At 44.4% G+C, this 18,005-nt stretch overlaps 1 protein-coding gene across 1 annotated transcript in view; it reads right to left on the reverse strand.

The window, feature by feature from the left end:
* ACACA (acetyl-CoA carboxylase alpha) overlaps positions 1-18,005 on the reverse strand; it is a gene marked incomplete at its 3' end in the record, with an annotated part of 84,658 nt that overhangs the window by 17,320 nt on the left and 49,333 nt on the right. The window contains exons 29-37 of the mRNA XM_010146932.1: positions 13,548-13,571; positions 10,769-10,912; positions 10,055-10,151; positions 8,624-8,731; positions 6,573-6,629; positions 6,211-6,255; positions 3,391-3,432; positions 2,557-2,772; positions 1,605-1,760 (exon numbers count right to left, since the gene is read on the reverse strand). Coding sequence (XP_010145234.1) covers positions 1,605-1,760; positions 2,557-2,772; positions 3,391-3,432; positions 6,211-6,255; positions 6,573-6,629; positions 8,624-8,731; positions 10,055-10,151; positions 10,769-10,912; positions 13,548-13,571 — 889 coding nt within the window. The remainder of the gene's footprint in view (positions 1-1,604; positions 1,761-2,556; positions 2,773-3,390; positions 3,433-6,210; positions 6,256-6,572; positions 6,630-8,623; positions 8,732-10,054; positions 10,152-10,768; positions 10,913-13,547; positions 13,572-18,005) is intronic.

Raw genomic sequence — 18,005 nt, forward strand, 5'->3', positions numbered from 1 at the left:
TCATCCAAACAAGCCTTGAGACAGGCAGGAACCGAACCAACCTGGACAGTGCCCAGGCAGAGGGACAGCGCTGGGTTCACAACCCTTTTTCTCAGGGCACAGCACACCCCAGCAGGCCCAGCGTGCCCACCGCTGCCCCTCCATCTGCCTCTCCTCCTGCAGGCATAGCTCACAGCTACAAGCTACCACAGGCAGGAAAGTGAAATCCTTGACAAACAGTTATGTAGCACTTGTACGCCCCATAATCATGTTTCACCGCACATGCGATACGGTGCTTTAAATCAGCAAAGCAATTACTACTTGGAGCTTGGCCTTCTGGTGTTCTATTAAACTTTATAATATACTACTGTTGGCAAATAGCGCATATTAAAAGAAGGCAATTTATAGGCTGTTTTTAACATTCTTTCAAAAAATAAAAAGTCTCTTATCCACAGCAGCTCAGGGAAAAGTCACTGTACACATCTGAGTGCAGCCTAACTTCCAGGGGCTGAATATCCCAGCTTCTTCTGAACTTCCTGGGAACTGAAGATTTTGGATACATGACAGAGGATTTGTTCAAGTGATTTAAGCCACCAATTTTTAATCATGATTTAAAAGTCAGCAAGGAAGAGACACTAATTTTGATAACCAATTCATCTTCTTAAACTTCCCGTTATTCCCATAAGCAAAGGTCAGCTCTCATCTCTCAGTAACCATGAACAGAATGTTGATTTATAACTAAATGCAGCCTTTACAGTTTATTTGGGACATTCTTTGTGGTGGTTCTGTTAACCAGAAACATGCTTTGTCTAAACACTTTCCTTTATGCATCTACAAAGCTTAATGTTCATTTATTTATAAAGTTGAGTATGAGGTCCTTCTTTCTGTAGCTGAATTTACAAATTCTTTTTAACATCACAATTCTCTCACATTTTATTTGGATAGAATCTGAATTTTCATAACAAATAGAAGGGCATTTAAAGTTATTTGCTTATTAAAATTGTTTATCTCAAACCCATAATGGAACAGTAAGTTTAGTTTCAAATACAAAACGTATTTTTAACAAACTGATCCTTAGTTTACACAGGGGAAGTGAGCTGCATTGCCTGAAGGACAGCGTTACTCCACTAAAGATATGAGCTCTGCTAGTTCTAAATCTTACATTTAATATTTATTCATAGATAGGAAGAAAAATTAAAGCTTACTTCCCCCCCTCACTGCCAAACAGGCTCCTAATGTGAAACAAGCCTATTACTTGCCTTAATTAGCTAAAATAAAAAGCACTCTCTCTGCTGTCCTAGAGAAGTTGGTTTAGCAGCTCAACAAGCAGCCTTTAGTTAGAAACATCCATCGGCTACGTGACTCCAATTTCTTACTGAAAACCAAAACTCCACTGGTTGTAGAAAAACTAAACTGACCCTCAATGTTACCTTTTCTAATACAGGTCCACTATTTCTAGCGCTTTCTGTTACAAAATGGCTAGAAGAAACGGCATGTCATTCACTAAACGGTATTAAAATGTACTCGATCAATAGGTGCACTCACAGAGAGTAAGAAGACCATTTAATTCTGGTGAGTCAAGCCCAAGAAAAACAAACATTTTAGAGCTATGGAAGAGATCATACCTTGGATGGGTCCATGATGACAGTAGGCACGAAATTCAAGAAGATGTGATTGCAGTCAGTGCGCACATTGGTATTATTAAATGCCACCTCCAACTCATCCATGGCTTCCAAAAGCAATCGCTCTCCCTCATTTTGCAGATACTCAAAGGAGGCTTCCTGCCAGATATGGTCAACAAATTATTTACTTTCTACTCAAAAATCACAGCCCAAGAACACAGTGTTTGAAAAACTGCAGGAGGACTTGACTGAGAACAGGTTACGTTAGCTTCAGCAGAATGTCTAATCCTGAAACAGGTCCATCAGTCACAAAGCCAGTACTCCCATGGCCTGGATTCAGGTACTGGCTGACTTGTGCCCTCATTTAGGTCAGCATAAATCCCAAACTAGACAGGGAAAACCATTACTGCACAGAATCACAGAATGGTTTGGGCTGGAAGGCACATTAAACCCCATCTAGTTCCAACCCCCTGCCATGGGCAGGGACACCTTCCACTAGACCAGGTTGCTCCAAGCCTCATCCAGCCTGGCCTTGGACACTTCCAGGGATGGGGCATCCACAGCTTCTCTGGGCAACCTGTCCCAGTGTCTCCCCACCCTCTGCGGGAAGAACTTCTTCCTGATATCTAATATAAACCTCCCCACTTTCAATTTAAACCTGTTACCACTTGTCCTGTTACTACAGGCCCTTGCAAAAAGTTCCCCTCCAGAAACAAAGAGAACAATGGTTGCCTCAAAATACAAGGATTATCCCCTTGGGCCACAGGAAAACATCCTTGAAGCACAGGAATACTGGGTCTGTGAAGACGTGCTTCTGCAGAGCCCACACTAGCAAAGAGAGGGCACGCACCCACAGTATTCCATACAGGCAACACCTTCGCAGCAGGTTCCTAGAATGACTGTGTGTTTCATACACTGTCATGAAAAGAGACCCTGCACGGGTGACAAAACTCACCTTGGTAACCAGGTCTGAATGCCTTATAATAGCCCTGACGAAGAACCTGTAGTCTGTCACTTCTGTTCCCACTTCAACTTTAGCTGCTCCCAGGTAGAGATGCATTTTGTGATTGGCACATGGAATGGCAGTCAGATCAAAGTTTCGCATTCGGTTCAGCTCTAGCTGGAAAGCCAGAGCCGGCTCCAGATGACGGTAAATCCTATCTTCCTCAAACTGGATGCACCCAGCGTCGTACAGGGAGAAAGGGGTGTAAGAGGAGGACGGGTTAAAAGCTGTAACACTGAGGATGGGAAGAACTAGACAACACCCCTTGTGAAACTGCATGTTTAATTAAAAAGTTTAAAAATCAAACTAATCTAACCAAGAATTTTCTATCTCACGCAGAGTCATCAGCACTAAGATCTGCGCTGAAACTGTTGTAATACTGAGAGCAGAACACAAACTGCGAGACAGCAAGAGTGCTGGTTTTAGCTCTCAAGTTCACCCACCCCAAACCCCTCTTTTTCACAGAAGCCACAAAGTTTGGTACTGCTTCCAACGGTCCCTTGTTACACCATGAGTAAAATCTGCATAAACAGAAAAACAGAAGCTCCAGGTCAGTCTCTCAAACGCACAATTTTTTACCCCAAGTTATCACAGACCAACATCAACTGCTTCGTGTGCCGATGACTGGCCTAGCGAGGGAAGAGAAAATACCCCACCAAACAGCAAAGTTGGGCTGACGCAGCTCCCACCCTCTTAGACTGGAACATGTCTACATGAAAGCTACAGCTACATGAAAGAAGAATAAAGCCAACACTTAGAGAAAAGTATTAAGAACATTCAACTTACCTTATCCCGAGCACGAAACGTGAAGAACTTTGGAAATTCCCTCTGTTTGAAAATAAAAACAATGTTAGCCCTCTGTAAGTAAGCCGTTGGATCTACCTCGAGAGTGCTCACAGGCCAGACCTGGGGTAGCACCAAGGCAGAGGAGATGACAGTTGTTACAGGCTGCACTTTCAACACCACAAAGGGCAGTGGAAAATCAAGGTACCCTCAAGAAGGCAGCAGAGGTAGTTCAAACCTGTCGTCACTGCTAATGCAACAGGGCCACTTGACTGGCTTTGGGTTATTACTGTCAGTTATTAACCAACAATAACATGGAACTGTACAGACAGGAGTGGGAATCTTCTAGTTCTATTACGATTACTGTGGAAATGTTTGGGAGCCACACGATGATATTAACACTCCATTTCACAAGCAGATGTCCACAAAACATGATCTGTATTCTGTAGTTCTCTTCATACTATTACTGCTAGAAATGCTCTTTTCCCAAGGAAAACTATGAATTGTAATCAAGTAACTTTTTCCTCATCTGTTAAATAGCACTCTACAAAAATGCCCCAGATACGATTATGTTTCTCTGTTACTCTATTGCACAGATAAAATTCTAGCTTTCCATTTTTGTGGTACATTGCACATGTCTTAGAAGACAAGAGGAAGACGAGACAGCATCCTTCTGCCTATCCCTCCAACTTCATCTGAGCAAAGCCAGCTGTTTCTGTGGAATTACACTTGCACGGGGTGGAGAAACTCTTGCAAGTGTTTTGCACCAACAGGAGGACACCAGCCATTTCTGCTAACGGTGACCTGAGAGAGCATACGCAACCTGAGAGAACTGTCTTACCAAGGAAAGACAAGAAGGTATCTGACCTGGAGTCACTGGATTTCCGAATCACATTTCGCTCTCCATGGAAGACGTGCAACCCTAGCTTGATTCAGCGCAACGAGTGCGTAAGGCTCTACTGAGCAACACGGCTTTTAAGGCTAGAAGTAATCTTCTAGCTAGTCATCTTCCTACCCTCCTATAAAGAACAGTCCTCAACACTTCACCTGGTGACTTTGAGTTGAGCAAAGCAACTTGGTTTTGCCTGGAGTGTGTCTTCCAGATTAGCTAGTGGTACAAGGTAATTCAGGCAATGGGCACATTAGGTGAGCATTACAAGCATCAACTATAGGACAACAAATTCCATGTTCCCTCACTTCTCTTCCAAATCCCTCCTACCTGTCCTCCTCTGCACGCTGCCAATTTCTCCGAACATCATCCATGCTCGTTCTATCACAAATGTAATTGCTTTCAAGGCGTTTGACTAGTGTTATGGGCAAATATAATAATTAGATGTGCACACACACAAAAATTCTCAGTGCTCTGGTACCAAAATCCAAAAGAGTGCTCCATTTCCTAGGCAGAAGAATTATACCCCTGCTGTGTTCTAATCAACCAACCATCATCAAGACAATCAAAATAATTTGCCTAAATTAGCCAATCAAGACACCCTGCAAACTGCAGAATGTGAAAAGCTACAACAGAAATCATCATAGTTGATTATTATACTAAAAATCACGTTAAAAACCTAATGAGATGAGGAAATTGGAAGCTTGCTGGAGCAACTCTCTATTACCTCAACATGCTGGGAACTAATTATATAGACTGTAATTAAAACAAAAACAAACCCAAGCCCAGACCCTGGCTAAGTTAATAGTTGGTCCAGTAATAAACGGAATAGAATAGGAGATAGTAATAAAGACTGACACTCACAGAAGATCCCAGAGGTACTCTACAAACTTTGCAAACAGATGACATACCATGCTGCTGCCTCTGGTTTAGGAACTAGGAGCATCCCAACAGTCCATTGCTCTCAATGGCAGCTCAGGGAAAACTTCTTGTGGTGACTCCTTTTATTCTTTGCCTCCTTTCTGACCACTGACATGTGCCACAGTGCTTATTAACAGACTCTTATTTTTCATTTCCCACATATTGATTCAGTTCTCTAAAACTTCCTTTATTTAAAATCTAAAGGCCTGGACTTCCTCGCTTTAGGCCCCAGCACCTCTCCAAAGAGTCCAGCTGCCTACATGAGCTGTTGATTGATACCTATCTGTATCTGTACTGTGGGCAGCAATTCCCATGTGGTGACACCCACATCTGTTCAAAAACTATTTTTACTGATCTGTAAACTAGTTTTCCTTTGTAAAGCTGGCTAAACCAGGTGTGTTGAACACAGGATATGTTTCCTGTGCTTTTAAGACTCCTAATAACTTCCAGAGTTATAAAGTAGACACACAAGGGATAAAAATCTGGTTTATGCCTTACATTGCCACTTTGAAAACTGGGCTAAACTAGCCCTTCACTGATGCCCAAGCGCTGGGGAAAAAAGTAATTCTTAGCAGTAAGAGCATGAAACATTTTCCACATGACTAAACCATTATGCGAAATTTAGCAAGTCACTTCAATTACTCCTCTATTTCAAAATCAGTAAGAAGCCTGAAGAGACCACCACACAACAGAAGAAATACAAAAATGTAATCGTGTAATTACATTTTAGAATACAAAACCATAGTGAAATGAGCAAGATCTTTATTATCATGGCAGTCATGAGTTCAGCCAGGTAACGAGAGAGACTTCAGCACGTGAATGGCCCCACTGACCGCAGAAAGCCCACGCCTGTATTTGGGGTTAGACGTTTCTTTCTATACTTCACTTAACTCTGACACCAATGTTGACATTAAGCACCTACCTAAGAACCAAACACAGAGCTTAGAGCCACTAATGTGTCTCCTGGCCTCACGTCAAGAAATACCACTGTGTTCTAGGCTCTTTTTACTTACGTGAAATCTCTGGTCGACCTCATAGTTGACCTGTTTCCTGAAGTCCTTACAAACGAAACGTACAAACACGGGAAGACAAGGAAAAAAAAAAAAAAGCAGAAGAAAGCTAGCAATTAGGATGAAAATCAAAAATTAATTAATTCAAGAATATAAGAGGTGCTGAGATTGTTTACAATTGAAAATTAATTTTCTTAAGCGGATTCATCAAAACCACCTCAAATTTTAGAGAACAAAAACAGCGAAGAGAGAACTAAATATAGTTAATACAGCATTTAATCTGGGGAAAAAAACACATCAAATGTCAATGCTGTTATGAGGTGGAAACCAAAGAGTGCTGAGCAGCATGAGAGCTATCAAAATACCTTCTGTGCTACAAGGAAAGTCAGCCTTCGAATCCCGTGTTCAATCAGGACTGATTTCTGTAAAAAGGCAAGGATGGAATCAGGTGACTGGATTAACAGAAAAATAACACCTCAAAACCATGTCAAAGTCTTCTACAAACTGAAAACGCTCTACGCATCCTCCTGCACCTGTGCTGTAAGTTCCTAGTCCACTCCAGCCTACTCATAGCTAAGGCTCCTCATCTGAGGTTCGGCCAGCAGCTCACACGCGCAAACACGTGAGACCTGAAGAGGTACATAACCCCATCACACCACCACCAGACTCCAGCCGAGCCCTGCCAGCAAGAAAAGCAGGAGTCACACACATGCCTTGCAGGAAACATGCTTCTTCACTTGCCACAGATTCCTTTTCGAAGGGGGCACAGCACAGCCGTGGGAAGGCCATGGAAAGTGAGTTTTAAAGGAGCTAACGCAGGGAAGCACGTAGCTCATACCTGATTTTGGCACAATAAGCACACAGACAACCCAGCCCAAAGGACAGATGTGTGCACATTACAAAGGTGACAAATGCTAGGTGTAACAGTGTTTTCAAATAGATGAGAGAATATCCATTCTGGTTCCTTCTTTATCAAATTCCACTAAGCTACATTTCAAAGGAGTGCTGCCAGTGGTATACGCCACTCCACTGATCTTTGGAAGCGTCAAGATCTCATAATTCTGCTCCTCTTTCTACAACTTCTTCCTTTCTCCTCCTTTTTCCAATTTAAAAGCAAAGAGGGGGGAAAATAAGGTGGAGGGAAGGGAAAAAAAAAAAAGAAGAACAAAAAAGCAACAAGAACTCAGCTAGACGAGGAACAAAACAACCCCTCTCAGCACAGACTGAAATGTTTTACTAAGGTTAAGCCCTTTGAAAATGAGCATCAGTGACTATATTCATGGCAAGAGGAAGAAAATAACTTTAATAATGCCATGATTTAAAAAAGCAAAAACTGTTATTGCTTTTAAAATTCCACAAGTGGCAGACAATAACAGCATAGCAACAGGATTCTGATTACATCGTAATAATGTGGGTCTCACAGCAAGTCCACAGCTATTACAGAGCGATTAGCCATCAGCACCTGGAGAAACTCCATTTACACTGACTGCCTCAATCTCCTCCACAAGTCATTTACAAGTATATGATCCTAATTTCTATTAAAAAAACCACACACAACATGCTGGGACTAGAAGATTATTTAGACAATTTGGATCAACCTATTTGATAGTTTAATGTGTTTTGGAATTTTTTTTTTTTATTTCTTTCCTTTTATCCCCTCCCATAAAACGCCTGGAGCATGATCACCCAGATGAAAAGCAGAACTAGTTTTAATTTTTAGATTTGATTATTTTCTTTGCTTAAAGAGACAGGAAGCTGCTGAAGTCACACGGATTCCGGCCCCATTTTGTCTCAAAAGTGAGCACAGGACTAACACTTGGTAATCTGAAGTGTATCCCATGCTTAGGGAGGAGCAACAAGACATACCATATCAATCCCACCTTGTGCCAGAAATATCACACTAGGTGGCTGCTCCAGCACACCAAAAAGGAGAACAAATTTTACTTGCATTAAGACTATCATGATAGAGAATACACAGGCCATTTCAATGTCCCCTTCAATGCCTCTGTTACTCATAACGACTGGGCTAACACCAGTTTACTGACTATTTGCAGTACCATCAGGGAGAGGGATACAGCACACGCTTTAAGAGCACCTGGAAATAGATACCAAAGATTGACCTGATGTGTTTACAAACATAAAGGTCTTTTACCCTATCAAAAATTGAAGGGAAGAAGTCCCGACCTGAGGGACTTGAATGTGCTGCAAAGAGAAACAGTGGCTTGGAAGCTTCAGAAAGGTGCAACTAAATCCAGTCAAAGTGGTAAGGTTTCAGATGGGATAAAGTAAGGATGTAAACGTTGCATTTATTTGTTCTGAAATAAACACAGAACTGTAGAATGTACTGACTTTTCGCAAAGCTGACAGAACTGGCCTGCACGATGACACGGTTCCACATAGAATCAAGGCAACTTACCTTGCTTTGTGTGAACTCTCTGAACATGGCCGCCAGCCCATCATCATCAACGTCACTGTCTGTTTTAATAGCAACATTAAGAATGTGAATGGGCTCCTCGCGGGCAGTCTGCAATTTAAAGAAAATATGCCCCATAAATACATAGCTAACAACTTAACACCCGTGAGTCCGCAAAAGAGGCTCCCTAAATACAACCCTAAACTACAGAAGCCGTAGAGAAAAATGACCTCAGCAGAGCATGCTGTAAACCAAGGAAAACTAGGAGGGGAATCCTTGACCACGCAGCCTCACATGTTTGCAGTTTCACAGAAGTAAGAGTTAAAGTCCACAAACAGCACACAGGAGCTTCATTCCGACAGTCACATCTGACTTGGCTAACTACGTGTGCTGCATTTGGATGCAGAAAGAATGCAGGTTCTCCCTTCACAAGATGCAGTACAGGCAGGCTATTGGAGGGCTTCGGCATCAAGAAAGATAATGAAATTAAGCAAATTCAAAGTGTAGGAGCAAAACAATGTGTGTTTTCATATCTACAACAACACAAAATAATGTGGAAGTGTCAACTACATTAGAGCACTGAGAAATGACAAATTTAGCATTGAAGAGCCTACGGTTAACTGAAACTGGGTACGAACAGGAAATTCTCCTTGGTGAGGTGAGGGGGAGGTAAAGAGAGAGATCTGAGGTCACTAAGGTTAACAGTAATATTCAGGAACAAGGCTACAGTACTTTCACACACTAGGATCAATAGATCAGTTCAAAACCAAGCCCTGTTCTGGACACAGACTGTATTCCAACAGAGATTCCCATTGCTGGAGTGCAGGACAGAGCAGCGAGGCAGCTCCCTCTGCCTCTAAAGGAAACTGGTCTTCTATCACTAAGAGTTATAAACCATCTGCTTCCTCTGCACCTGTTCTCCACATCAGTGCAAAACTTAGAGGGGTTCCTCTCATCTCTTCCTCCTGAAAACAGTTCTAAGAGGTAGAACAGAGGGAAGAATCAGAATGTGACTAGGACTGGTGCAAGACACAAAATACGGCGAGGCAGACTTCAGGTAAAGGCAGCAGAATATGCAGTGCAACGTCCCGATGCACAGAGAAGGTCTGGAAACTTAACCACGGGTCTAACCTCGCAGATGTGCTGCTGTGGGTCCAGTAATTCTCCTGACGTTAGAAGCTCCAAACTAAATTTACATGGAGAGTAAGAGACTTAGCTGTACAGTTTTAGAACACAGCCAGAAAATGGCCACCTACTTTGAATCACCTGCTGTGGAACAAGCAAACAAATCACATACACAAATACATAAAAGCCCTTAACTCTGGCTCCCAGCACTTGAACCAGTGGAAAGCATCTAGCCTGCAGTCACTGCGGCATTCTGCACGCCTCCTGTTTCCAACATGAGAGCAATCTCAAGAGAAGAAACGACCGTACCTTGTCTTCATCATACAAGGAAGCATGGCCAGCTTCGGGGAAGGTTGGGCTCTGGGGAGGAGAGTCGCAGAAGCAACCCATCACTTCATCAAAGATTCTGAAATACACCAGAGAAGTATTAGTCATTAACACACCGCTGCTAGCCCGCCGCGAGCACAGAGCACCACAACCCACAAATCACGTTGCTAAGGAGGGGAGGGAGAGACAAGGACTCGTCCCTTTGCAGGACTGAAACTCTACAATGAGGAGGCAACACCTCCTCCACCCCTCCGACCAAGGCAGAGCCCGGCTATTCTAGCGTGTCAGAGATCTTATGGCTGCAGGCTCTCACGGCTGCTGTGGGCTCTGCTGGGGTTTTTTGGCTAGCCCCAGAAGGCTGAAAGCATGAAGAACACATCCTCCCACATATATACGCGTGAACAAGAGCATTAGAAGAAATCAGCACATCTGCAAATGATCTCCAATCAGCAGAAATTTAAGATGCTGATCCTTCTGGCTGCGAACTGCTCTTCCAGCAGTCTGAAACTTTCTGTTATCTCAAGGAGACACACAAGGAGATCCAAGCAAACTTCACTTGAAACTCCAGAAATTTAGCAAAGAAGCTCAGGACCAGTTTAAAACTGACTCTAGTCAAGGCAAAGATTTTGTCCACTTCCATTTTGGGCCCACCTAGGAAGCAGGCAACACAAACGACAGTCTCCCTTCCCCACATACCTGACAAAATCCTCAAACGTGCGGAAGGAGACCATTCCACCCATCCGCTGGCACGGCGGAGTGAATGAATTGTCTAGCAGTACATCACTCACGCTAGCTACATGGACCATCCCGTAGTGATTGAGGTTGGAAGAGAAGGACATTCTAAACAGCAATTCAATAAGATCACAGTTAGTAGGGACAAGGGAGAGAAGCGTACCACTGGAAGAAGATTTGTGCACGCGCATATGCTTTGACCGCTTGAAGCGTGGCTGTTTATCCAATATAACTGCTGCAGGACCTGTCAGACTCCTCAGCATGCCAGACCCACCGTTCTGTCTTTCCAAAGTCCCTGCGATGCTGGCATGCCTCTGGTGCCATTAATGCCCTTACCTGGACATTGTCCTGGTGTACAGGAACAGTGAGAAGAGTTAGGAACTAATGTTATAACCCCTTAAAACGAGTATTTCTCGAGATGACAGGTGAATTATGACTACGCAAAGCTGAACGTATTTTTCCTCCTGCACGCATGCCTTGCTTTACAGGTGGAATAATGAGATAAACAGCAATAATTCTAAGCTTTGACACTTTAAATATTTAGTAAATTTTTACAAATTAAGTTGAAGCGCACCAAGCTGTATTATCTCGTTGCTTGCACAATTTTTCTGGTCATGCTGTAATTTATGCCTCTCAAACGCGGTGTGGTACAGTGACCTCTCTAAAGTCCTGTACTGGAAATGGGGGTTTCTATAGTCTTACACTAGCATTCTGACCCTAAATAAAGTCCTATTACAGTGCCTTCCACTTTAACTGCTGACCAAATTAATGCACTCCTCCATCTAATTTAATCCATACTTTAAACCAGTGCAACTCCCCCTACGCATTCAATTTGCTGTTTTGATTGCTGGAGAGCGGCGGCTGCCAAACAGCAGCAGTTGGCCACAGAATGCATCTACCTTAAGGAGCCAGGCAGGCAGAGCTCCTGACACTCGGTACTGTCACACTCGTGCCTGCATCCAAGCACCGAGCTGCACTGCAGTACACGCAGCGTCACACAGGCCCAAGTCCTCACTTAAGCGTGGGGGACTGCAAGAGATTTACACAGGCTGGGAGGAAGGCGCTGAGAAGGAGACTTCGATTTAATACAGGAGCATCCTTCACTACAGGTCAGCATTGCTTTCTGGAGCAGGGCAAGAAGCTGAATACACTAAAGAGTCACTGAGTTCTCAAGCAGTTCAGCTGCCATGGCAGCACACGCTACCTGAGACACAGTCTGTGTTACTCTGGGGCCTGGGCTATTATTATTTCTTTTTTTTTTTTTTTTAAATGTTATGGTCAAGACTCACAGAGAAAGTTTCTCACAAAGTGAACAAAAAGCAGACAACTAACTACAGACACCCTTTCCCTAGCTCCTAAAACTGGGGTTTGCCTTCTCTGCAATAATTATTTCTAATATCTGAACTTTGCTACAGACTGATCTCAATCCACCGAGGGGCATACTTCAAAAGCTCCCTGCAACACGGGGCGACCTTCCAGCTTGCTCTGAGGAGACAGACAGGCCGAGCTGGCACATGGCCCATGCTCTGAGGAACGGTGCATCCCCACCTGCTCCGCTCTCCCCACGGCTTAGGGAGACACGAACAAAGTTAAGTTTCTGTCCTCCCCAGCCGGTGCCTCAACAGGAGGCAGAAGACAATGGGGAGGGGGGAAAATATCAGGGTGCTGACTCAGCACAGCACGTGATTGACTTACAACCTCTGACGGCAAAAAGATGCTTCAACTGCCTTGCTGGAACAGATGCCAGCAGCACAGCGGGCAAGCCAGGGGCCCAGCCATGCTGGCCACGGCCCTGCTGCCAGCCACACAGGTTCAGGTGGCTGTGGAGTGCTGACGCTGCTACTTACCGCGTCACTCAGATTTCTTTCTTTCCACCTACAGAAAACCACTGTGATACATCCTAAGTATACTGTTAAAAGTCTAAAGTATCATCAGTTTGATTAATAACTCTCCATGTTTAAAGTCACTCTATGTTTCTGTAATTCACCTCTGATTAAGAGCCATGAGACTTTCAAGCCCATTTTTACTACTTTTCCCTGCACAGGCTTGTAAATAATAGGCATCCACTTTTTGAAAGAGTAAAGTTTTTCAGAACGTGCCTTGGTGTACGTTTCTTACAACTAATACAAAAAATACCACAGAACAGTAGCTAAACAAAAAGACAGTGGACATTTTTAATGTATTATTTGAAACAAGAAATACTTTTCAACTGAGACACGGGAGGAAAAATTAGCATCCAAAACACAACAAAACATGCTGTCAGCTGTTTGAGATGCAGATTCATCTATGGCGTGAGGGAGGTGAAACAGCCTCGACAAATTCTAAGCTAGTTGCAAGAAACCAGAGTAGCAACAGGTATGCTATCGGCTAGGAGTAACTGCCCGTTCCACTGTGATGCCCTGCCAGAGGGTCAACAGCTGGGAACCCAGTTCAAAAGAGAGACCCTAGAAACAGCATTCTGCTAGAAGTTTGCTGTGTACCATACTGCAGATGAGCTGAGTCACCCAGCAAGTTCAATTGTAAAGATTGCCACATGCAAAGGCTTTTTTTAAAAGAGGAAAGAAAAGCTGAAAACATGTTTTAGACAAAGGGAGAGGAAAAGGGAAGGAAAAAGAGGAGTTACGTTTGAGAGCTTCCCAAGTAAAGATAAGGGCACTAAAACAAAACATGTTAAAACATTAAGTATTAGTCTACTTCTTTCTAGTCTGTCTTTTCAAATTTTAAAAGATGACAAGTACCATACCTGTTTAGCGTGGGGATGTTCCCTCTGTAATCAAACAACCACAGTTAGTTACAGATTGGTTAGTGAAAGCCATAATAAAGAACTATCATCAAGCTGATACACAGACCAGCAACAACTTTACAATTTACTAAACCAAAATTTGTCAACCTTTAGGTATCAGGCAGAATTCAATTTTGTTGACCCTGAGAAGGCACCCACCACCTGACTTCGCTTGCCATGGCTGCCACGGGAACGAGCACAAACCATGCGCACAACGTGCAAATAATACACCCCAGGAAAACACGCTGCAGCGGCAAGGTACCCTGCGTTTCTACAGCGTCTGTCGTACCCACTCCTGACCCTTCGCAGACACCAAGTGAGCTTCAAAAGCAAGACCAGAGCGGGGAGGTTGCACTCACTGAGGAAGGGCAAACAGCACAGATGCAAAAAGGGATCACACAGGAAGATTGCCATGGGTTCCGGAAAACTAGCCAAATCCTCAATGCCAGACCTCTACGCCAAGCAGCGGCCCACGCACTGCGTCCCACCACAATGCAGTAATAAAGCACACGCACACAGAAGCACCATGTAATGCTCTGCATTTTCAACATTCAAAGCCTTGGATACCAAAAGGAACAAGCAGAACTTAAGGCTAATTCGAGGAAAATTTTACAGTTCCTTTTCTGACATCAGCCCAACTCTTCCCGTTTTTGCATGCAGACCGGGGCTCAGCGATGCAGTTAAGACCGTAAGAAGGCGAGGGGCACATTTCCATGTCAGCATAAGAACAGCACATCCTCGCTACATTCCTGAACGCAGAAGGCGGCCTACTGCTCCGTGCCAGATGCAGAAATTGCTACGATCTGACATTCAAAATAGTAAAGATTAAATTGATAGAGAAAAGAAGCATGCACACAGGAGGCTTGTGCAGAGATTAGCAAACATGGAAAACAAAGCTTCAGGGAGCATGTAACTGGGCCTTCACCCTCCCCCTCCCCGCAGGAGATCAAACCACAGACTTTCTTAACATCCTGGACCATAGGCAAGACCCCGCGTTACTGTGCACAAAGTCCCGGTACGTAATGACCAGTGTATTTTCACAGTCACACCACTAAATACCCCGACTGCACCTGGTCCTGTTCTCAACTTGGTTTTGTCACCGCAGTCATGCTCACTGCAAGGTGGTACATTTGGCGCACTGCTGGTAGAGGCATGAAAAGTTCCCGTGACCTCCCTAAGCCACACAGGAGAAAGCACAAAATGGCATAAAGACCCACCCATTGGATGGTAAATAACACAAGTATTTCAGTTCATTTGGAGGCAGTGGGGAGAGGCACTGTGCTGCAGAGCCTGTGGTTGGGACAAAAGGGCCACGAAGACTCAGCGGGTTGAGACTTTTTTGTTTTAGCTTGGTGAATGGTGGGAAAGCTGCATGTGATCTACTGCAGTTGGAAAAAATAGTCTGGAGAGGAGTGGCAGTTCCACACCTGGTTCAGTCCCTGAAACGCTTTTGGAAAACAGACAGGAAAAAACCCAGCATAATAAATGTTCCTTTCTGTCCCAAAAAAGACACCTTGTTGCCTGGCTCCAGGAACTGCTCTCAAGCCACTCTGTCTGGAGCTGAGGAGATTATGGCAAGAATCACAATGAGGAAAACAGAAGACACAGTGGCTGGAGATCTCAGTAAGGACTGGAGGACTAGTCTTCAGGCTGCACATGTGGGGCTGGCTTGGTATTCACAGGTCATCGTAGCTGTTCTTCGCATCAGGAGCTGGACTGCCACTTGCCACTGAAATGCACTGAGATGAAGGTTTGGTATTTGAGCACCACCAGGCCTTGTGACAAGGCATTCCAGTGCCACCGAGCTCAGCTCTGCCGCTCCAAACACCCGCTGCAAGCCAGCCCGCTCGCCCTCATGGCGACGTTGGTGCAGCCAGCAGCACCACAGTCTGGGAGCGGAACAAAGGCACAGCCGACGGAGCACGCACCAGCAGTGTCTCCACAGCCAGCTCCACGTAGCTCACCACAGGATCAGAAACCTGCCCACCACACCAGCCCAGCCCTGCTCCCTGTCTCTCCTCAACTTTGAAGAAGGCCCTTCTTGTCCAGGGAAGCTGATATCACTGGGAATACGCCCCATACCAATGCAAGCTCCACTGCTACAATTACTCCTCTGCTCAAGGAAAGAGAAGTCTCCTTAGCGCCCCCCCCCACCTCTTGGCTGAATCTGGATTTGTTTCCCCTCATCCCTTCCTTTCTTTTTTAACAGAGCATTCCCCTATGAAAATGACGGCAACGCATGCAAAGCGCCACTGGTTATATCAAGCTGTGATTGAGTGCCAGCGCAGGGCAAAGCTTTTGAAATCAGGCAGCAAAGCGGAATCAGCAGAGGTCAGCTGAATAGCCCACTTGTAGTTATTAACAGCAGTACCACTGGAGAAAGAGCAATTCCACTGGCTGTGACCAGTGGCACTCCTCTTATGTTTCTTCATTTCTGTAGAAGAATATAAACAGAAGGCTGTGAAACATGCCTCAAACCATACATTTTGATTGGGTTTTTCCTCTCCCTCTTTCTTTCCTTATTCTTCTGCTCCCTCTGTGATTCAGCCAAGCTGAATCTGCTACTGAAGTCCAATTTGCATAAAATTATCATCGTTCCATTCAGTTTGCTGCCCCTTCAACAGCCCCTTCTTTGCTCTGTTGGAAGATTCTGCCCTTTCTGAAACAGGCAAGCCAAGGGAACTGCAACACATTAGTGCTGCCTGCTGTCTAATTAACATCAAACCCTCAGCACGAAACTGCAGGGATTTACAGGTGTCCTGGAATCATTTTCCCCTCCTCCCTCCCAATATCAGCCAGTCTCCCGCAACAAGGAGAGGACCTCAGGCTACCTAATGATACAGTACGAGTTATGCACTCGGGTCTCCAGGCTCGTATGGCTGGAGTCTACAGCCGCAGAGCTGATTCAATACCAGCAGCCCAAAGACTGATGCAAGAGGCTGCTTTAGCCACTATTCCGTGCACAGAAACCTCTTCCATTTTGTCAGAAATTCAAATCTTATGAGTAGATTGTTGTAAAATGATAGTAGGAAGGAACCTATAAACACTGCTCTAAGTGTAAGCCAGTTTTGGTTTCTTAGTCTTCTGCAAAAAGCACTGTTTGAAAACATCAATATTTAATTTGGCTTTCAGCCTTCCAAATGGTTTCTACCTGTAAGCTGAGGAAGAGGCTGACAAAAAAAAGAACAACCAAAATACTCCATAGATGATAAAACATCAAGAGACAGCAAAGGAGAGATCATGCACCACTCTGAGGCCTCGAAATCAGCAACATTGAAGTTCAAGTAGGGTGTCCACACACATCCAAAAGCACAGAAAGAGGAGATACTGGGCAAAACCAAGCACAAGATAGCTGTGACATTTATACCGATACTCTCGGAAGTACAAAGCAACTGATGAGTAGACTTGGATTCCACCCTTGGAGCATCATGCAACCCCAAGAACGAATTCAATCTAGACGAGGCTAGGTAAGGCATTTGCTTGTGTCCATGTTTGCTGGTTGTGTGCATTCCCAATTTCAAATGCAATAGGGTTAGCTGCTATCAGATATTTTGCTTATCAAGTTTCAAAAGCAAGGCTTGCTTCAAAGCTAACTAAGCCAACTATCACAAATTAGTGTCTTAATCTGCAGTGCTAAAACCTTCCTTCACTTCCACCTTCCAGTGGTAGATCCTGATTCAAGACTTCCCAAGACGCAAGGGCAAGTGTGACAGTTCGGAGTGGCACGTGGGACAGGAGGAACGCGTGGGCTCAATGCACAGATGGATTGGGAAGGCATGGCTAAGGCATCAAAGAGCAAAACAGGCTGGGTTACACTTCAGTTCCCTCTGCGGCTCAATGTATTCATCAGGCAGAGCCCCGTGGTATCACTGCCATAGCCCAAAATGAAGGTATCTCCAGCATCTCTAAGTGTCACCCTTGTCAGCAACTGTCTCGGCATCTGACAGAGGGACCACATTTACCTCCGAGTCCTTCCCTTCTCATCCTCCAGCACATCTGCTACCAGGGAAGGCAAGATCAAGAAAGCAGCTGAGCAGCCTGGCTGGGGAACGCGGTGAGCTGGAGAAAAGGGATCTTTAGGAGGAGCAGTGCAGCAGCACAATTCTACAGCAGGCTCCAAAAGCTGGCTACAGCAGACAATGTCCCGGTTTAATTTAAACCTTATAGCTTCAGACATAAGAAAGGCTGTTCGAAAGCAGGAGAGGAGAGGGGGATTATTACAAAAAACCGCTTCTCCTGTTGAAAAAGCACTATAATTCCCTTTCCCTATACTAGACACAATGTTTCTTTGAATAGATTTTAAGCTAAGATTAGGCAAGCACTGTTTCTTGTGCTGAACACCTAAGAAAGGCCTTTCAGTGTCTGTCACCTGGCTTGCCATTCTCACAAAGGAAGCTGAACTCTCTAAACACCAGTCAA

This window comes from Eurypyga helias, unplaced genomic scaffold, assembly GCF_000690775.1.
Source record: "Eurypyga helias isolate BGI_N326 unplaced genomic scaffold, ASM69077v1 scaffold1410, whole genome shotgun sequence".
NCBI lineage: Eukaryota > Metazoa > Chordata > Aves > Eurypygiformes > Eurypygidae > Eurypyga > Eurypyga helias.